This window comes from Epinephelus lanceolatus, chromosome 23 (genome assembly GCF_041903045.1).
Source record: "Epinephelus lanceolatus isolate andai-2023 chromosome 23, ASM4190304v1, whole genome shotgun sequence".
In the NCBI taxonomy this organism is placed as follows: domain Eukaryota; kingdom Metazoa; phylum Chordata; class Actinopteri; order Perciformes; family Serranidae; genus Epinephelus; species Epinephelus lanceolatus.
The window spans coordinates 17,664,166-17,679,896 of NC_135756.1; the positions used below are offsets into that span (position 1 = coordinate 17,664,166).

Here is a 15,731-nt window from a genome sequence, read left to right on the forward strand (position 1 = left end):
GGATTTTTGCCCAGTTACACCAAAATAAAACTGCTTACCCCAGCTTTAAGGGTGATTTCAGTCCTGGGCTGAAATAGACAGAATGTTAAGTCATTCAGCCTACTTCTGTGTAAAAGAAAACCAAGTCACATTGCACTGATGATTACAGTAAATATGATTATCACATTTTACTGAACCCCCTGACACCTGGTAAGTGTATCTGACTGATTCCTCAACTCAAAACTTGTTCAGTGTCTTGAAATTAGTCAGTGTGAGGGTGGAGTACGTTTTGGGAAAAACCCTTCCTCAAAGTCTATGCCCACGATAAAGTCTGAACAAATCTCACATGTGGTTCTCTGAAGCCCAGCATGTAGAGGGAAACCTCCCCTCACAGAAACGAGGTCGAGCTTGACACGCACCACATCCTACAGAGGTTAAAGAGTAAACTCTGGCGTCCTACAAGCAGCCTCCTGTGTAACCAGAGCAGACAGTGTCACAGAAAACAATGGAGAGCTGCTTTGTTCAGTCAGAAACAGAGAGCAGAGAGAGGGGATTATTTCTAAAATAGCTCTGTGTTTGTCTTAGACGGAGACTGGCCAATGTCACACTGGACTGAGTCTACTTCACACACACACAGGGACACACACACAAGAGCAGGGGATAAAGCCTTGAATACACACAGACAACTTGCGAACATTCACACACAGTGAAATACATAGAGGTACATGAGCACATATGCACCTACAGAAAGACACGCTGTCATGAACACAGACGTACATCTGTCACTTGAACGCGCGCACACACACACTGTAGATTACGATGAAGGGTGACAGCATGAAAGAGATAACACAGCACACACGTGAAGCTTTGGTGTGTATGTGTGTGTGTGTGTGTGTGTGTGTGTGCGGGGAAATATGTGAGTGATCTAAGCCCAGGCATTAGTGTTTCTGATAAAGCGAGGGGCCTTAAGTGGTTGTAGGAAGGAGAGAGCCCCCCATGTGTGTGTGTGCATGTGTGTGTCTGTGTGTTGGGGTTAGGGTCAGGTGCCTGGTGCGTTTGTGTGTATCTGCTTACTGTCTGCCTTGTCGCCACGGCGATGACATCATGGCACACGACCGCCAAACGATGGAAAGAATGCCTCCTGTCTTCTTAACAGATGGAGAGAAAGAGAAGTGGTGGAGAGATAGAAGGAGTGACGAAGGACGGGGAGAGGCGAAGGGAACGAGATGAGAAATGCAGGGTGTGCGAAAGACACTGATAGTGAAAAGGTATGAGAGAGGGACCTGGAAGGAAGGGAGAGGAGAGTAAATGGAGACTTGTTAAATGTTGAATAACCTGTGAAATGTTCATATAAAGATATGACTGTTTTACAACTCAATACCATTACTGTATAAAACACAACAGTAATTCAGCCTGTAGCCAGTTTCAATATGCTTTTAGGAAAGTCAGGGATTTTACATTTTCAGCAGCAGCCAGAAGAAGGAAAACAGCACCAAAACCAGCCAGTATCCCCAGGAATTACAAGATGTGTCTACACCTCATAATTTATATCCATTGCCAATGTTCAGCAGCAACGTAGAAAGTAGTGTTCCCTTTATAACGTGAGACAAACAGTGAGGGTTTGGACGAGGTTGGAGCGGTGGATAGGCTTGTAGCACGTCCAACGTAAATGCAGAGGCTGAACTTTGCATCCCGCAGCAGACATACAATAAATGTTAGCTTTTTTTGCTTACCATAATCACAATCTGTCTCCAACCCAGACCAAGTGTTTAGGTTGCCGAACCTTAACCATATCTTAAAGCAGTGGTTCCCAACTGGTGGGTAATGGACAGCCACTTGGCGGAGACAGCAAACTAGCTCAACGACATGGCTAAACACAAGTATGAAGCTGAATATACACACTTGTCTCTCAGCAGGTTGCACGTAGGGTGCAGTTATATTTGTCCAGCTTGGAGGACGGCTAGTTGTGATGAAAATGAGGTTTTAGCTCGTTGTATACTTTGCTACAGTTTGAGAGACGTGCCATTTGTGTTGTAAAAAAGTTTTGCTTATTGATCCCAGAACTTCGAATCTTTCCAGCTTTACCGAACTGTATAGAGTTGCGTTCACAAACACCGACTGTAATTTGCAATGATATTTGTAAGAGCCAGCTGGCGATATAAAACAATTTAAAACACCGAACTGCGGGGAAAAGAAGACTAAAAATGACCTAATTCGCTTTCTTTTGTGTTTATATGTCTGGTACTCACCTTGCTTTTCTTCCTCTTTGGCAGTCTGGCAGCACCTTTCCCAGTCTAGCGCGCTTATTACGATACAGTACTACCACATCAGTGTAATGTCGCAATTGCACTTACTAAAGACAGAAGTCCACCAAGTGCAACGCTTTTAGAAAACTGTTTTCCATGAAACAGCCATCAGAGTTTTGTCAAGAGCTGGAGGCAGGATGAAATTCAATGGAGGCAGCTGCCTTATATTTCTCTAAGCAGTAAAAACTCTGTATTTGCTATGTAAAGATACAGTGGAGTAATGGCGTCCTGAGCAGAGAATAAAATCATGCTACCTCTTTGTGTTTTGTAATCTGAGCTTCTCTGTGGTTTGTTGCGGTAGCTGGTCCAGCTGTGCATACATGTTTGTGCATGTGCGTATCCCACTGTCTAACTCATCGCTGCCACTTTACACTGTGCTCATATGGCAGTTATTGCTGATATCAGGATGGCATTGCTGTGGAAGTGTAGCACCCACCCTCCGGTTTCCCCATGGTTAACACCATTGGCTCTGTCAGCACTGTTGTTGTTTATCGCTGTTTATGGAGTTAGCACCGTTAGCTGCTAGCCACTGGCTCAGCCACCTCCATGTTGAGAGTTGTGTGCAGACTACTCTGAGTTTCCCATAGAATCCCTTTTAATCACCAGTTTAATCTGTCATAACCAGGATCTCTCACTAGCTCCCATTTTTTTTTAATGTTCTTATTAAACATAATCTAGGCTATTGCAGAACCAGCTGGTATTAAAGTTCTCTTTATGAGACAAGTTTAAGTTTATTATTTTTTGAATGGTGCCCTTACTAGCTAACAGCAGATGCCACGGCTGAACAGTCAAACAACAGAGTGACACCTAAACAAAATCCAGGGTAAAACATGTCATGCCAATGCACACACAGACTGACAAGTAATCTCTGGGATGTGTGACGCAAAAATGCCCCAACATCTAAAACAAAAGATGCTGCCAAAACAAGAAAACATTAAGATCTGACAGATAGCTCTTTAATAAGATTTTACTCTGTACTTACTGTTGGTAGACCTTCCTTTATCCCGCTGTGCCCTCCATTCTGCTGCAGAAAGGAAAGACTTGAAAGGAAAATTACAGATCTGAGGCTGCGTATCCACTGGGAACCCTTCCTCCTCACAGTGCTGGCTGCATTGTCTTTGTTATATTCACTGGTGAGGACACACTGCCAGCAGAGCTGAGAGCATACTATGTTTTTAAGTGCCCTCTGACAGTAGAATTATCTAAAGATTTAGCAAAAGAGAGCTGCACTTGAAACAGATTTTAATGATCACATAGTAACAGCAGTAGCCACAACCAGCACTTGTCATAAGCATGTGTTTAGCTCTGCAAGCTGAGAAGGCCAAGCAGAAAGTGTTTTAAGTGTGTGTGTGTGTGTGTGTGAGACGAAGATGAAGGGAGAAGCATAGGGAGGCCCAGAATGAGACGAGTGCATCTGGAATAAATATCATTTTATCACCGGGGTTTATAAGCGCCATGTGCTGGCAGGTAACTCTCAGATATGGTATAAAACTAGACGCACTGTTAGCTTTAACAAGACTAATGTTCCATTAGCCTTCCTGTGTATGTGTAAGTGTGTGTGTGTGTGTGTGTGTGAGTCACTGGTACACACACAATGTACCAGTGTTTATGTGAGAAAAGAAAGGCAAAGACTGTCAGTGTTCCAGTGTCTCACAATCTGGTAGAAAGGAAATGTTCTTTCAGTTAGCATGAAGAAGTCCAAGAGCTCATGTTGGTGTAAAATATTTAAGCAGTCACACTGTAATGAAGAGAAGCATTGTGGATCCCCAGAAATGACCAGGGGCTGGTTAAAACCAGGGCTGTACCTCTAGAATTATATCAGATGAATCAGATTTTGGAGTATTCAGCTATTCGTTCCTTTTTTTCATTCAGAGTTTAAGAGTTTAAACAGGGTTCAACGGGAAGTGCAGTGCGACAGTGACATTCACGTAATATATTAAATAAGCTAACTACACTAACAACGGATTGGAAATGTGCAACAAGTTTTTTTGATAACACTAGATATGAGCTATAAATTCACCACGTCTAAGCATAAGGCAGAAGGTAACGTTATCTCAGAGGCTTACGGGTCAAATCCTCTCCTCCTCGGGGCAGCTGCCTCAGCTCACAGCCGCCTGTATCAAAGAGTAGCATCAAAGTGAAAAGCGCTCACTCTGCGGCAAAATTTCTGGACCAAAAAGTTCCCAGACTGGCAAAAAAAAAAAAAAAGGAAAAAAGTTATGTTACTATGTCAGAAGTTCCGAATACTTTGTTTCTACCATTTTTATTTCAAGACAAGCTGACAAGCAGGGACGTTACTGCAAGTGTCTACTTTACGTAGCCTACACTGCTACATGTAGCTACATGCTAACATCAGGGAAACATGTGATCTTGGTTGCTGATATGTAAATTTCCTCCCGATTTAGGATCATATTCCTGCAGGAGCATGTCCGCTTGTAAAGATTTTGGTTTAGAATCTTTTAGGGATTCCTTTTAACGGGAGAAAGTGTACCCCGTTACAATAATTCCCAGGCTGCAATGATGGTGCAGAGACACTTAGATAAGGAAGACTTACAGGTGTTCCAGCACAGACAGTATGAGGATGATAAAGTGTTTTTTGAATATTAAAGCATGTAAACATGTTCAAAATACAAGTATGAACCTTTAAATGAGCACAGCAGGTCCCCTGTAATATCCCAACATGTTGCATCCATATTCGCACATCTGAAATGTCTTTGAGCAGTCTGACAGTGAACAGATTTGCCCAGAGAGTCAATCTCCCAACCCCAGTCTCATCTCCCTCAGCCCCTGACAGCATTGCTTCAGTCTAAATGCATGATGGGACACTTGTACACTGACAGTGTGGTCAGTGAGGTTGACCAAAGAATCTGTGGGTCTTCACAGAGTCCAAACATGTAATCTGTCTTCATTTAGACACTCTCATCGCTGCATTCCTCACTGCACCACTGTATCTGTGTGTGTGTGTGTGTGTGTGTGTGTGTGTGTGTGTGTGTGTGTGTTTGTGAGAGACAGAAACGGTGTAATTGTGTGTTGAGTAAAGAGAGCAATGGAGCAAAAATGTAAAAGAAAATGGCACGTAAAAACTGTAAATCCCCTGTCTGTGTTTGTGTGTATCTGGATAATTGTATGTCTGTGTGTGCATTTATCTTCATACATGCTTATCTGTAGGTGCAGTGGTGGGGTACATGAGAGGAAATATAGCCTCCTTTGCTCGTACTCTATTTCTTGCTTGTGATAGAGAAACTGGAGCTCCTGAAATATCACCTGATTGCAAAAACACAATTTATCGCAGAAGCGAGATTCAGAGAAACAGACGAAGAGGGAATGTATTTATTCTTCCGCATACAAGGTTGCATCTTTTTTATGTGTTTACATGCATGTGTGATTGCGTGTGGCCAATCGTTGAGCCCTGTGGGATTGTGGGAAAAAAAAATGTTGATTTAAATTATCTCTGGAAAGGGGCAGAATTCCGAGAATTCTGAGCCTTGGGTGTCCTCGGAGGCGGCGCAAGCCAGATCTGTGGCTGATGGAATGGATGGGATGCGGCTTGTTGCTTCCTGAACCACATGGAATGCTATCTATCCATCAGCCCGACCATCCAGGCAGGGGGGAGAGATAGAGAGAGACAAGAGGGCTGGAAAGACAGACAGAGACTAATACTTGTTTGGGAACAGAGAGTGAGAGGCACATATGTGTGTGTTTGTGTGTGTTCATTCATGCAGTTATTTAAAGATAAAGGTAGTTACGCACAACATGAGCATAGCAAATTTGTTCTGGTGGACTATGTGAGATGAAATAAAGGAGAAAGAGAGAGTAAACATATGCCATAAACACCGTAAACAAACTAGAAACATCTTGATTGCATGGTGCGTCACACTTGACCACCAGGAAGACTCATATTTTTGCGAGAAAACACCAATTTTATCCTCCTAAATCACAAAGCGGCGCCCCAATTAAGAGGACTTCCCTCCACTTGTTGACACACCATGGGTTCACCATGATATTAAAGTACACCCAAATTAGTATCTGGCCGCGCAGATCGTTTTGGTTTCCTTTGTCCAGATTTTAAGAGTGGGATATCTTTTTTGACTCCAGTACAGGGGAGGTAAAGGATGTTTTTTTGTGGCGCTCATAAGGTTGTAAAATTACATTTAGAAATGTAACAGGAACATCTTGTGTCCCTGTCACTCTGGGAAATCCACAGAAAATGCAATCAGAGTTCAAGAAAAGGATGTTAGTGTTGAATAGTCTAAATGTTGTTTTTCAATGCTGTAAACACCAAAGTCATAATTCTCCTCACCTCTATTATACTGGGGTGGAGGCTAGAATGGGAAAATAAATCCATTGCAATCTGTATGGCCAGATACAACTAGATGAAGCTGGGGGAATTTTTGTTGTTGTTGTAATTTCGGTGAACCAAGCTGAAACTCCAAAAAAAGCTCAAACTGCATTCACCACATCATTTCTGGGTCTTCAAAGTTGTAAAATTTCACCAATATTACCAAGGTCTTTTTCAGAGTGCCAGCCAGAATCCACTTTTTGGCACATCAAGATTTTATCCAGTTGGATTTGAGAAAGTCTGGACAGCAACAAACCACATGAAATGCTATTTTTACAAAGCTTATTCAAACCACGTTTGGAGTGGGTTTGAAATGCGATTCCAATCAGGTTTATACAGATGCGTCTCAACCCAGATGCTCTGGACGCTCAAGTCAGATTTCAAAGTGTCTTTTGCGTGCCATATCACTGAAGCAGATCTTTTCCAGCTGAGCTGCACGCGAGACTGTCACACCATCATGCACTGATGAGAAATATCAGACATACTGGACACTATGGAAGTTAATGTGGCTGTTTGCTCTCAACATGGCAACACATTGCAACTGCTTGTCCAGCACACCCATCAGAGAGTGATTTTAGGTTGAACGCTTCTCAAGGGTCCTCGGCAAAGGGTGTACTGAGCATGTTTACGTCAAGTCTTGGTCTAAAACCTTCGCCCAATGTGGGGCTCGAACCCACGACCCTGAGATTAAGAGTCTCATGCTCTACCGACTGAGCTAGCCGGGCATTGCGTGCGTCAAAAATGGACCAGGTTTCGTCGCAGCATTAGTTCTAATGGACTGAGGACCCTCATTCAGTTGGATTTCTGGGTTGACTCCCCAAAATATTGATTCATTTGCTTTGTCACTGACACAGTCTGCTGTTTGACAATCAGCTCACCTGTGTAGCGGAGTCGATGTTGTTTGTCTAATTTTGCCATTTTCTGTGATCACGTGATTTTGCTCAGTCAGTACGGTATGAGAGATCTTTGTCGCCAGAGGAGACCAGAAATCCCTCTCATTCAGGAAGGGGTCAACTAGGCAGTCTGGCACCTTAAGGCCCAGACACACCAAACCAACATTGAAGAAGTAGTTGTGACAAAAGCCAATTGTTGCATCGCCTCACATCTCCTGTGTCTAGGCCAAAAGGTTGCATTTGAACTCACCGAAATGACTAAAATCAACAGCTAGCTAACGTGTACATTTTGCACTTATGTGGGAGGAAATAACTCTCCATACCAGCAGGGGACTTTAGTCAATATTCATCATTCAAAGAGGAAACCAGAAGACCTAGGACCACAGATATATAAAACGTTGTTATGACACATAAGCGAAACATAGCAGAGTTTGCCTGCCATTTTCGCACCACTCTCACTCAACACTTGGTCTTCAGTTACCTAATTCCACATGGTCTTGTTGGGAAAATATTTGTGTTTTGCCATGTTCAGATGAGATGAAGATGAAGAGTGACATTGGTCATGTGCTTGCTCTCCCCACTTCTGTTTTTTCTGCTGGTAATTCTATTGCTGATGGGATGCCTGAACATCTTTCTGTTCATGTTAGGTTTAGTGTTAGTCTAAAACACCTTCGCCCAACGTGTGGCTTGAACCCATGACCCCGAGATTAAGAGTCTCATGCTCTACCGACTGAGCTAACCGGGCTGTAAGGGTCAAACAAATGGATCAAAATTTGACGCTGCATTAATTGTATTGCCTTCTGGGTCAACCCCCTGAAATATCAGTGGATTTGTTTTGTTGGTGACACAGTCTGCTTCTTTACAATCAGGTCACATGTGTAGCACAGTCAGTGTTTTACAATGAATTTGGCCATATTCTAAAACAAAAGGAGACATATCTGCATTGTCAAACTGATTAAAGCTCTGTCAGGAGTGGGATTTGAACCCACGCCTCCATTTGAAGACCAGAAGTCCTTTTCACCTAGGAAGGAGTCAATCCTTGAGTCTGGCGCCTTAGGCTGGCTGGGCTGTTTTGTTAAAAAAAATTGATCGGCCATCCTGACAACTGAACATCAAACTACAGACTGGAATTAACAAGTTACATGTAAATAGAACTTAGATTTACAGACTTATTGGAGAGTTGCATAACAATAGAAAACATATGCTTGCGGGTGAAAAAATGGATCATATTTCATGGCTGCATTAATTCTAATGGGCTGAGAATCTCACCTACTTGGATTTCTTGATTGACGCCCCAAAATATTGATTAATTATTTTTTGTTGCACTGCCTGCTACTCGATAATCAGCTCATCTGTGTAGCTCAGTCAATGTGTTTGCCCAGAAGCTAAGCGTCATGCCGCTGCGGTGCGATCGTATGCATTTCAGAAGCTTTATAATCCAGCCTTGAACTGTGATGTTTCTTTGGACACTTTGTAAAATCAGTTCATAATGATAAACCCAACAGTGAATTTCTTCTGTGATGATTTATCCGTTTTTCCGTGTTGAAAACAGTTATTGTTGTCAGCCTCCGTTTCTTCTACTTCCACATTGGAAATCTGCATCACAAGCACAGCTACATAGTCACTCACACACGTCGTTACCACAGCAGCACATTCAGATGGATTGGTGATGTATTGACACTGAAATTGGACCTGATCAGCAGCGAATAACAGTGCAGACAATCTGTCTTAAAAATCTGATTTGAGAAACACGTCTAATTTGCCCAAGTGTGGCTTTAATTAAATCAAATTAATTAGTTTTAGTTCTAGTGTTGCTAACAAAATGTATGATTTTTCTCTGTGCAGGCAAGAGGCGCTGCTGGCAGCCATAAGTGAGAAAGACGCCAACATCGCCCTTCTGGAGCTCTCCTCATCCAAGAAGAAGAAAACCCAGGAAGAAGTAGCAGCTCTGAAGAGGGAGAAGGACGGTCTGGTTCATCAGCTCAAACAGCAGGTAGGATTACTGCGTACACACCAACACACCTACTCTCACATCCAAGTGGACACCAGGAAAACTTTTTGGTCACTTATTTCAATGAGAGGAGCAGAGACGGAGAGGAAAAAGTGTGGAGAGGGGTTTAAAAAAAGAGGGTGCACAGGTGAGGTGGCAATGACGAGGGGAGCAAAGAAAACAAGACAGGCTGAGAGAAACTGAGTCCAGATGTGACCACAGTTCTCCGACCACCATGGGTAAATTTAGGATTAACATACCCCTCCCACACTCACCACACACAAACACACACAGAGTTCAAATGCTCTACAAATCTCCGGTGACAACACTTTCATATGAATTTGTATTTATTTAAATGTTCTGTCCGCAGATACACACAAGCGAACACACACAACCTTACACGTCACTGCGCTGGTATGGATACACCTTCACAGAGCATGCACACACATACCGATATGTACACACTCACCCAAGCCAAAAACAAGGATATAAACATGACCAAATGCCTCTGTGGTTCCACACAGAGGTCTATTCACTCGCTCAGAGACACACTCACACACAGTAAAGGTTCTCGTGGGGCTAGTGAATTAACCAACCCCTTAGTGGATGAGCCTACTGGGAGTTCGGTGGATTTCTTCTCCACTGATCTCCCGTCTGTTTCTTCTCACTTTCTGTCCATTTATCTTGTTTTTGTTTTCTGCTTGATTGCCACATGAGGCATTTATTTGGTGCTCAAATTCAGAAAGCTTAGAGCGTGACAGCAGATGGTTTTTCTTGATCAGCATCTATAATTTGATTCATGATAAGAAGGATGAAAGTCAGAGCTTCAGTGCTTAATTGTTCTCCTGCTGGCTGTAAATGTACACCATTTCATGTTTATCACATGCATGCACCTTATAAACTGAATCACAGTGTTGTTTACAGTTACTTCAGGGAAAAAAACATCATGTACATAAAATAAAACACCACTGAGCAAATGCTGCCTCGGTTAGTTTTTAGCCACCTAAAAAAAAGTCAGTATCTGTTTAAGTGCACGCTATATTTATTTCACAGCTTTACCTTGTCATCATACAGCCGTTTTTGACAGGGAGCTGAAACCAGTGCCTCAAAGCTCCCAGACTACACTGACAAAAACAGTCATTTTAGAACACAGGAGGTGCTGATCTACTGCTGCCTTCATCAGTTAGTGTGTAAGCTAAAACTGTAATATTCCATATATAGTGTACATTGAAACTGATATTGATTTTTTTTTAGGTGGCTAAAATAGGTTTTGCTGCAGCCCCTGTCTGCAGCAGTACGTTGCTTAGCCTTCATGCGAGATGTGGTTTATCAAAGATACAAGCGAAACCACACAGTACACGCCAGATAGGTCCGACTACCTAGATTACCAAAATATCTTTGAACGTTACAGTTTTGGCTAAAAGTGACAACAGAAATAAACAAGTTTACCGATTTCACATATCTCTGCAATTCAAATCAACTGCCAGTTACCTACCCACAAGAGTTAGCGTGACGTTAGCGTGAATCGATCTATAGACCATTTCACAGGCAATGCATTCCAAAGCAGCTGCCTTGGTCCATGTTTACTTCCTCTCAGCTGACGTCATTCATACTGCATTATATTCCACCAGGAAATACAAAAGGACCCACTTCAGCCCCGATCACACAGACTGAGTTTTGCAGGTTGCAAAACTTGAGGCGTGCTGTGTTGCTGTCAGCAAATAGTTTGTTGGGCACAGGGAAACAGAGATCTGTGTGGGTTCATGAGACCCTAAAAGAGAGGGTGGATCACAGGGAGCACCACCAGTTGGTCCAGGAGCTTCTCCTCCATGACGGACATTTAACATCAGTTTATGGGATGGTGTGTTGAACCACTGACCCACTCAGCTACACACATTTTTTATTCCAGCTTACATGCGACCAGCAGTCACACACGCACTGTTCTCCAACCACCGAACACACAATAAGCGCACCCAATATATCAAAACCAAACCAAGATTGAAGAGCTTTGTGTTCACTTTTATTTCCCTTGATTCACAAACTGTGAAACTAAACTTTAGTTCAAATAATTCTAACAGAGTTGTCATCCTCACAAACCGCTCAGATAGATAAGATGTAGCAACTCTTTTGTTGCAGAAGATTCCCAGTTATTGAAAACTGCCAGAAATCCACTTAATGGATAGAATAAGCTCAAAAGGGTTCAATATGATAGACGCAACAAGAGGGAGAAAAATCATGTGCAGGTGTGTGTGTGTCACAGAGTGTTTAAGAGAAAAACATGAGGTGTTGGAGAGTGACTGTGTCAAATGAAGTCATTATAACATGCATCACTTGGCTCTCTCTTCCTCCCTCATCCCTCCGTCTCTCTCTGTCCTATTTGAAGTCATTTGTGACACCTCAGGGTCTCGAAGGTGGTTACTGACAACATAGAGACTCTACTGTCTGCCGCTATGCATGTGTGTGTGCGAGTGTGTGAGCGGTTTTGCTCCCTTCTTGGTGTGTGTGTGTGTGTCTCTTGCTCTTCTCTCTGTGGTGTCATAATTTTCAGTCTCTCAATGATGGATCACAGCCGAGACTTCCTCCATATTCCCGAGTGTGTGTGTGTGTGTGTGTGTGTGTGTGTATGTGTGTGTAGTGTAACCATCAAGTGAGCTGAGGCTGGTGTTGTATTTTTAGCTCGCTCCTTCAGAGTGACACATGCACACACTTTGCCACTGATAACCTGACTGACAGATGGACAGAGACGGTGCTGCAGTATGAAATTATAAGTGAGTATAAATCTCTGGCTGCCATAAGGATGAGTATGACAGGTGTAAACAGATTTTTGAAGTAATAAAATGTGAACGTTATGAGTGTGCATATACACTCACTGGCCACTTTATTAGGTACACCTTGCTAGTACTGGGTTGGACCCCCTTTTTAATTCTTGGTGTCATAGATTCAACAAGGTGCTGGAAACATTCCTCAGAGATTTTGGTCCATATTAACATGATGACATCACACAGTTGCTGCAGATTTGTCAGCTGCACATCCATGATGTGAATCTACCGTTCCACCACATCTCAAAGGTGCTCTATTGGACTGAGATCTGGTGACTGTGGAGGCCATTGGAGTACAGTGAACTCATTGTCATGTTCAAGAAACCAGTTTGAGATGATTTGAGCTTTGTGACATGGTGCGTTATCCTGCTGGAAGTAGCCATCAGAAGATGGGTACACTGTGGTCATAAAGGGATGGACACGGTCAGCAACAATACTCAGGTAGGCTGTGGTGTTTAAACCATGCTCAGTTGGTACTAAGGGGCCCAAAGTGTGCCAAGAAAATATCCCCCACACCATTACACCACCAGCAGCCTGAACCATTGATACAAGGCAGGATGGATCCATGCTTTCATGTTGTTTGTCGCACCAGAAATCCAGACTCATCAGACCAGGCAACGTTTTTCCAATCTTCTATTGTCCAGTTTTGGTGAGCCTGTGTGAACTGTAGCCTCAGTTTCCTGTTGTTAGCTGACAGGAGTGGCACCTGGTGTGGTCTTCTGCTGCTGTAGCCCATCTGCTTCAAGGTTGGACATGTTGTTGGTTCAGAGATGGTCTTCTGCAGACCTTGGTTGTAACCAGTGGTTATTTGAGTTACTGTTGCCTTTCTATCATCTTGAACCAGTCTGGCCATTCTCCTCTGACCTCTGGCATCAACAAGGCATTTTCACCCAGAGAACTGCTGCTCACTGGATATTTTCTCTTTGTCAGACCATCCTCTGTAAACCCTAGAGATGGTTGTGTGTGAAAATCCCAGTATATCACCAGCCCGTCTGGCTCCAACAACCATGCCATGCTCAAAGTCACTTAAATCACCTTTCACAAATCAGCACCTTTCAGTTTTTGGGTACTGCAGCGCCAACAGGTGGTTCGGTAGCACCTGAACTTGCAGCAATGCCTGTGTAATGGACAATCCACACCGCATTTTAAGTTTCTCCATAGTGTTTTTCGACAACCATCACTCACCAGTTGATCAGAGGTCAGAGTCAGTGGTTTTTGAACGGATGAACGCATTGCTAGTGCTTAAACGCCGCTGACATCTCACGTCTGGTCTGAATTTGGGTTCGTAACACCACTTTAACCTTTGCTGCACAGCTACAGGTCCTGCTCTGGATCAGGTTAAATCCATAGGATCAGATCAAAGTGTGTAATCAGCCTGAGTGATTATAATTCAGTTTACGGGGGAGGGAATGGTCATTTCTTGCAGGTATTAAAGAGAACAGAGGGTTATTTGAATTAACAGTGAAAGTAGTCTTAAGGTTGCTTGTAGGGCACTGTAGTTCTAGACATACAGACTTTCTTTGCCCGTGTCTTTCTAATGACACAGCAAACTTAACCACATTTAGTCAGAAGACACAGAGAAAGGATACAACGGAGATAATTGCATGAACAGTTCTTACACTTCATATATAAAACACACCTGTGTGTGTTAAAGAATATATGTGTGTCCCTGAGAGTGCCTCCTGTGTTTTGCCCTCTGACCCCGAGCTGCAGTGAAGGCAGGAGGCTGTAGATCAAGGTGACCTCAGCTCTCCTCACTCTTCTCTTCCTATCTTTCTCACAGTCTCCTTCCTCCTCTTCACTTTTATTTTCTTCAGCAGTATGGCGGAGAGAGACTAAAACCCTGAGACAAAGACACGGAGAGAGGGAAGCTGTGGTTGAGAGTGTGTAAAAGCACAGAGACGAAGGAGCGATTGTGATTATACCACCATCTGCCCCTGCATGGGACACATGTGGTTAACATTTACAGGTGGTGTATGTGTGGCCGTGGCCTTGGCCATTGTTCCGCACCTGTGTGGCTGAGGCTGGGCTTTAATATGGGTGTTTTTTAAGGCTTTGGCTGTTCGTACGAGTGGCTTTGGACAGCTCTGTCAGATGATGGTTTGGTATTTTCCAAATTCCTGGTTAGGTGTTATTTTTTTACCCGAACCCACAAGAGTCTTAAATGATATTGCAGAAACACAAAAAAACTTTGTGGTGGAGGAACTCTCAGCCACTTTAAATCTCTGAAACTTCAAATCCTGTGAACGGTTGAATGTGTTAATTATCGATTCATGTGACCCACATAGTTACACGTTATATGTATGTGCGTGACAATTGAAATGCTATTGAAATACCTCAGTTTTGTAGTGTTTCTCTTTTAGATTCATGGAGATTTTATTCATTTGTCTCTCTCTTAACACACTTAACTGTGCGGCATTATTTGTTTATGATTATCACACCTTCTCCTGTTACTGTTAAAGTGAAAAAATGTGTGTCTAATCTAATTCATTACTCCGTAGAGACTTATCAGGATGAATAATTCCCCTCAGTGCTTAACTCAGTCACTCTCCATTGTCATTTGTAATTTTCCACTTATCAACAACTTCTTCTCCTTGTCAGAGGAGCGGCGGGGAAAACTAATCTAATTTTTTTATCACGATGAAATAGTTCTTGTCCAACCATGACTCAGCAGCTTTTCATTATTGATAACTGCACAGATATCAACAAAGGTTCCTCTTTCACCACCGCAGGGAAAGACGAAACAATAATCTAATCTAATATTCCCCAGAGCCTTATCACGATGAAATAATTTTCTTCCAAGCATGACTCAGCAGTTTTTTCCCCCTCGCTTCACTCGGTGTTCATTTGTTTCTTATTCTGTCCGTTGTCAGCGGGTTACAGCAGAGCCGCAGGAAGGATAGATAGAGGGGGGAAGAAGAAGAGGAGGAGTGAAATAATGGTGTGATGATTAGATTAAGTGAGAAAGAGAGAGTTGGCACAGAAACAAGTGAACTGAGGTCAGCATTCCTGACAATTAGAGAAAAGGGGAAAATGTAAAGAAAGGCCAGTGAGGCAAATGAGAGAGGAGGATAGGAGGATGCGGCAGGCAGGGGGTTAATTTCTTCCTTTCCTTCAGTTCTCTTTGTTCTACTCTCCCCTTTCTTTTCTCCTCACCTTTGCTCAGTCTGCTCCGTCCTTATGCCACTTCCCTCCTTGCTCACCCCTTCTTCCTTTCCTGTCCTGTATTATTTCCTCCACCTCCTCCTCTTTGTCTTCACACACAGGGTTTTGGGGTTTTAGTGCTTTTGGTTCAACAGTGCTAAAGATGGATGGAGGACAGACGAGACAATAGGGAAAGATAGAGGAAGAGAACGTTAAGGTCCGCACCAGAAAAGGACAAAGTGAAATTCATTTGCACTTAGG

The 15,731-nt window shown here is 43.0% G+C and overlaps 1 protein-coding gene and 2 non-coding genes across 11 annotated transcripts in view; 1 reads left to right on the forward strand and 2 right to left on the reverse strand.

Annotated features, from left to right (window-relative positions):
• Positions 1-15,731, forward strand: part of LOC117249617 (ELKS/Rab6-interacting/CAST family member 1-like) — a 216,466-nt gene that overhangs the window by 139,126 nt on the left and 61,609 nt on the right. For all 9 annotated transcript variants that reach the window (XR_013490432.1, XR_013490433.1, XR_013490431.1 and 6 more), the window contains one exon: positions 9,363-9,510. Coding sequence is in view for 6 of the 9 variants with exons in the window: in XM_078165427.1 (XP_078021553.1) it covers positions 9,363-9,510 (148 nt within the window). In the remaining 3 variants the exon portion in view is untranslated. The remainder of the gene's footprint in view (positions 1-9,362; positions 9,511-15,731) is intronic.
• trnak-cuu (transfer RNA lysine (anticodon CUU)) lies at positions 7,277-7,349 on the reverse strand. The gene has a single exon. It is a non-coding gene; the product is annotated as a tRNA-Lys (tRNA).
• Positions 8,190-8,262, reverse strand: trnak-cuu (transfer RNA lysine (anticodon CUU)). The gene has a single exon. It is a non-coding gene; the product is annotated as a tRNA-Lys (tRNA).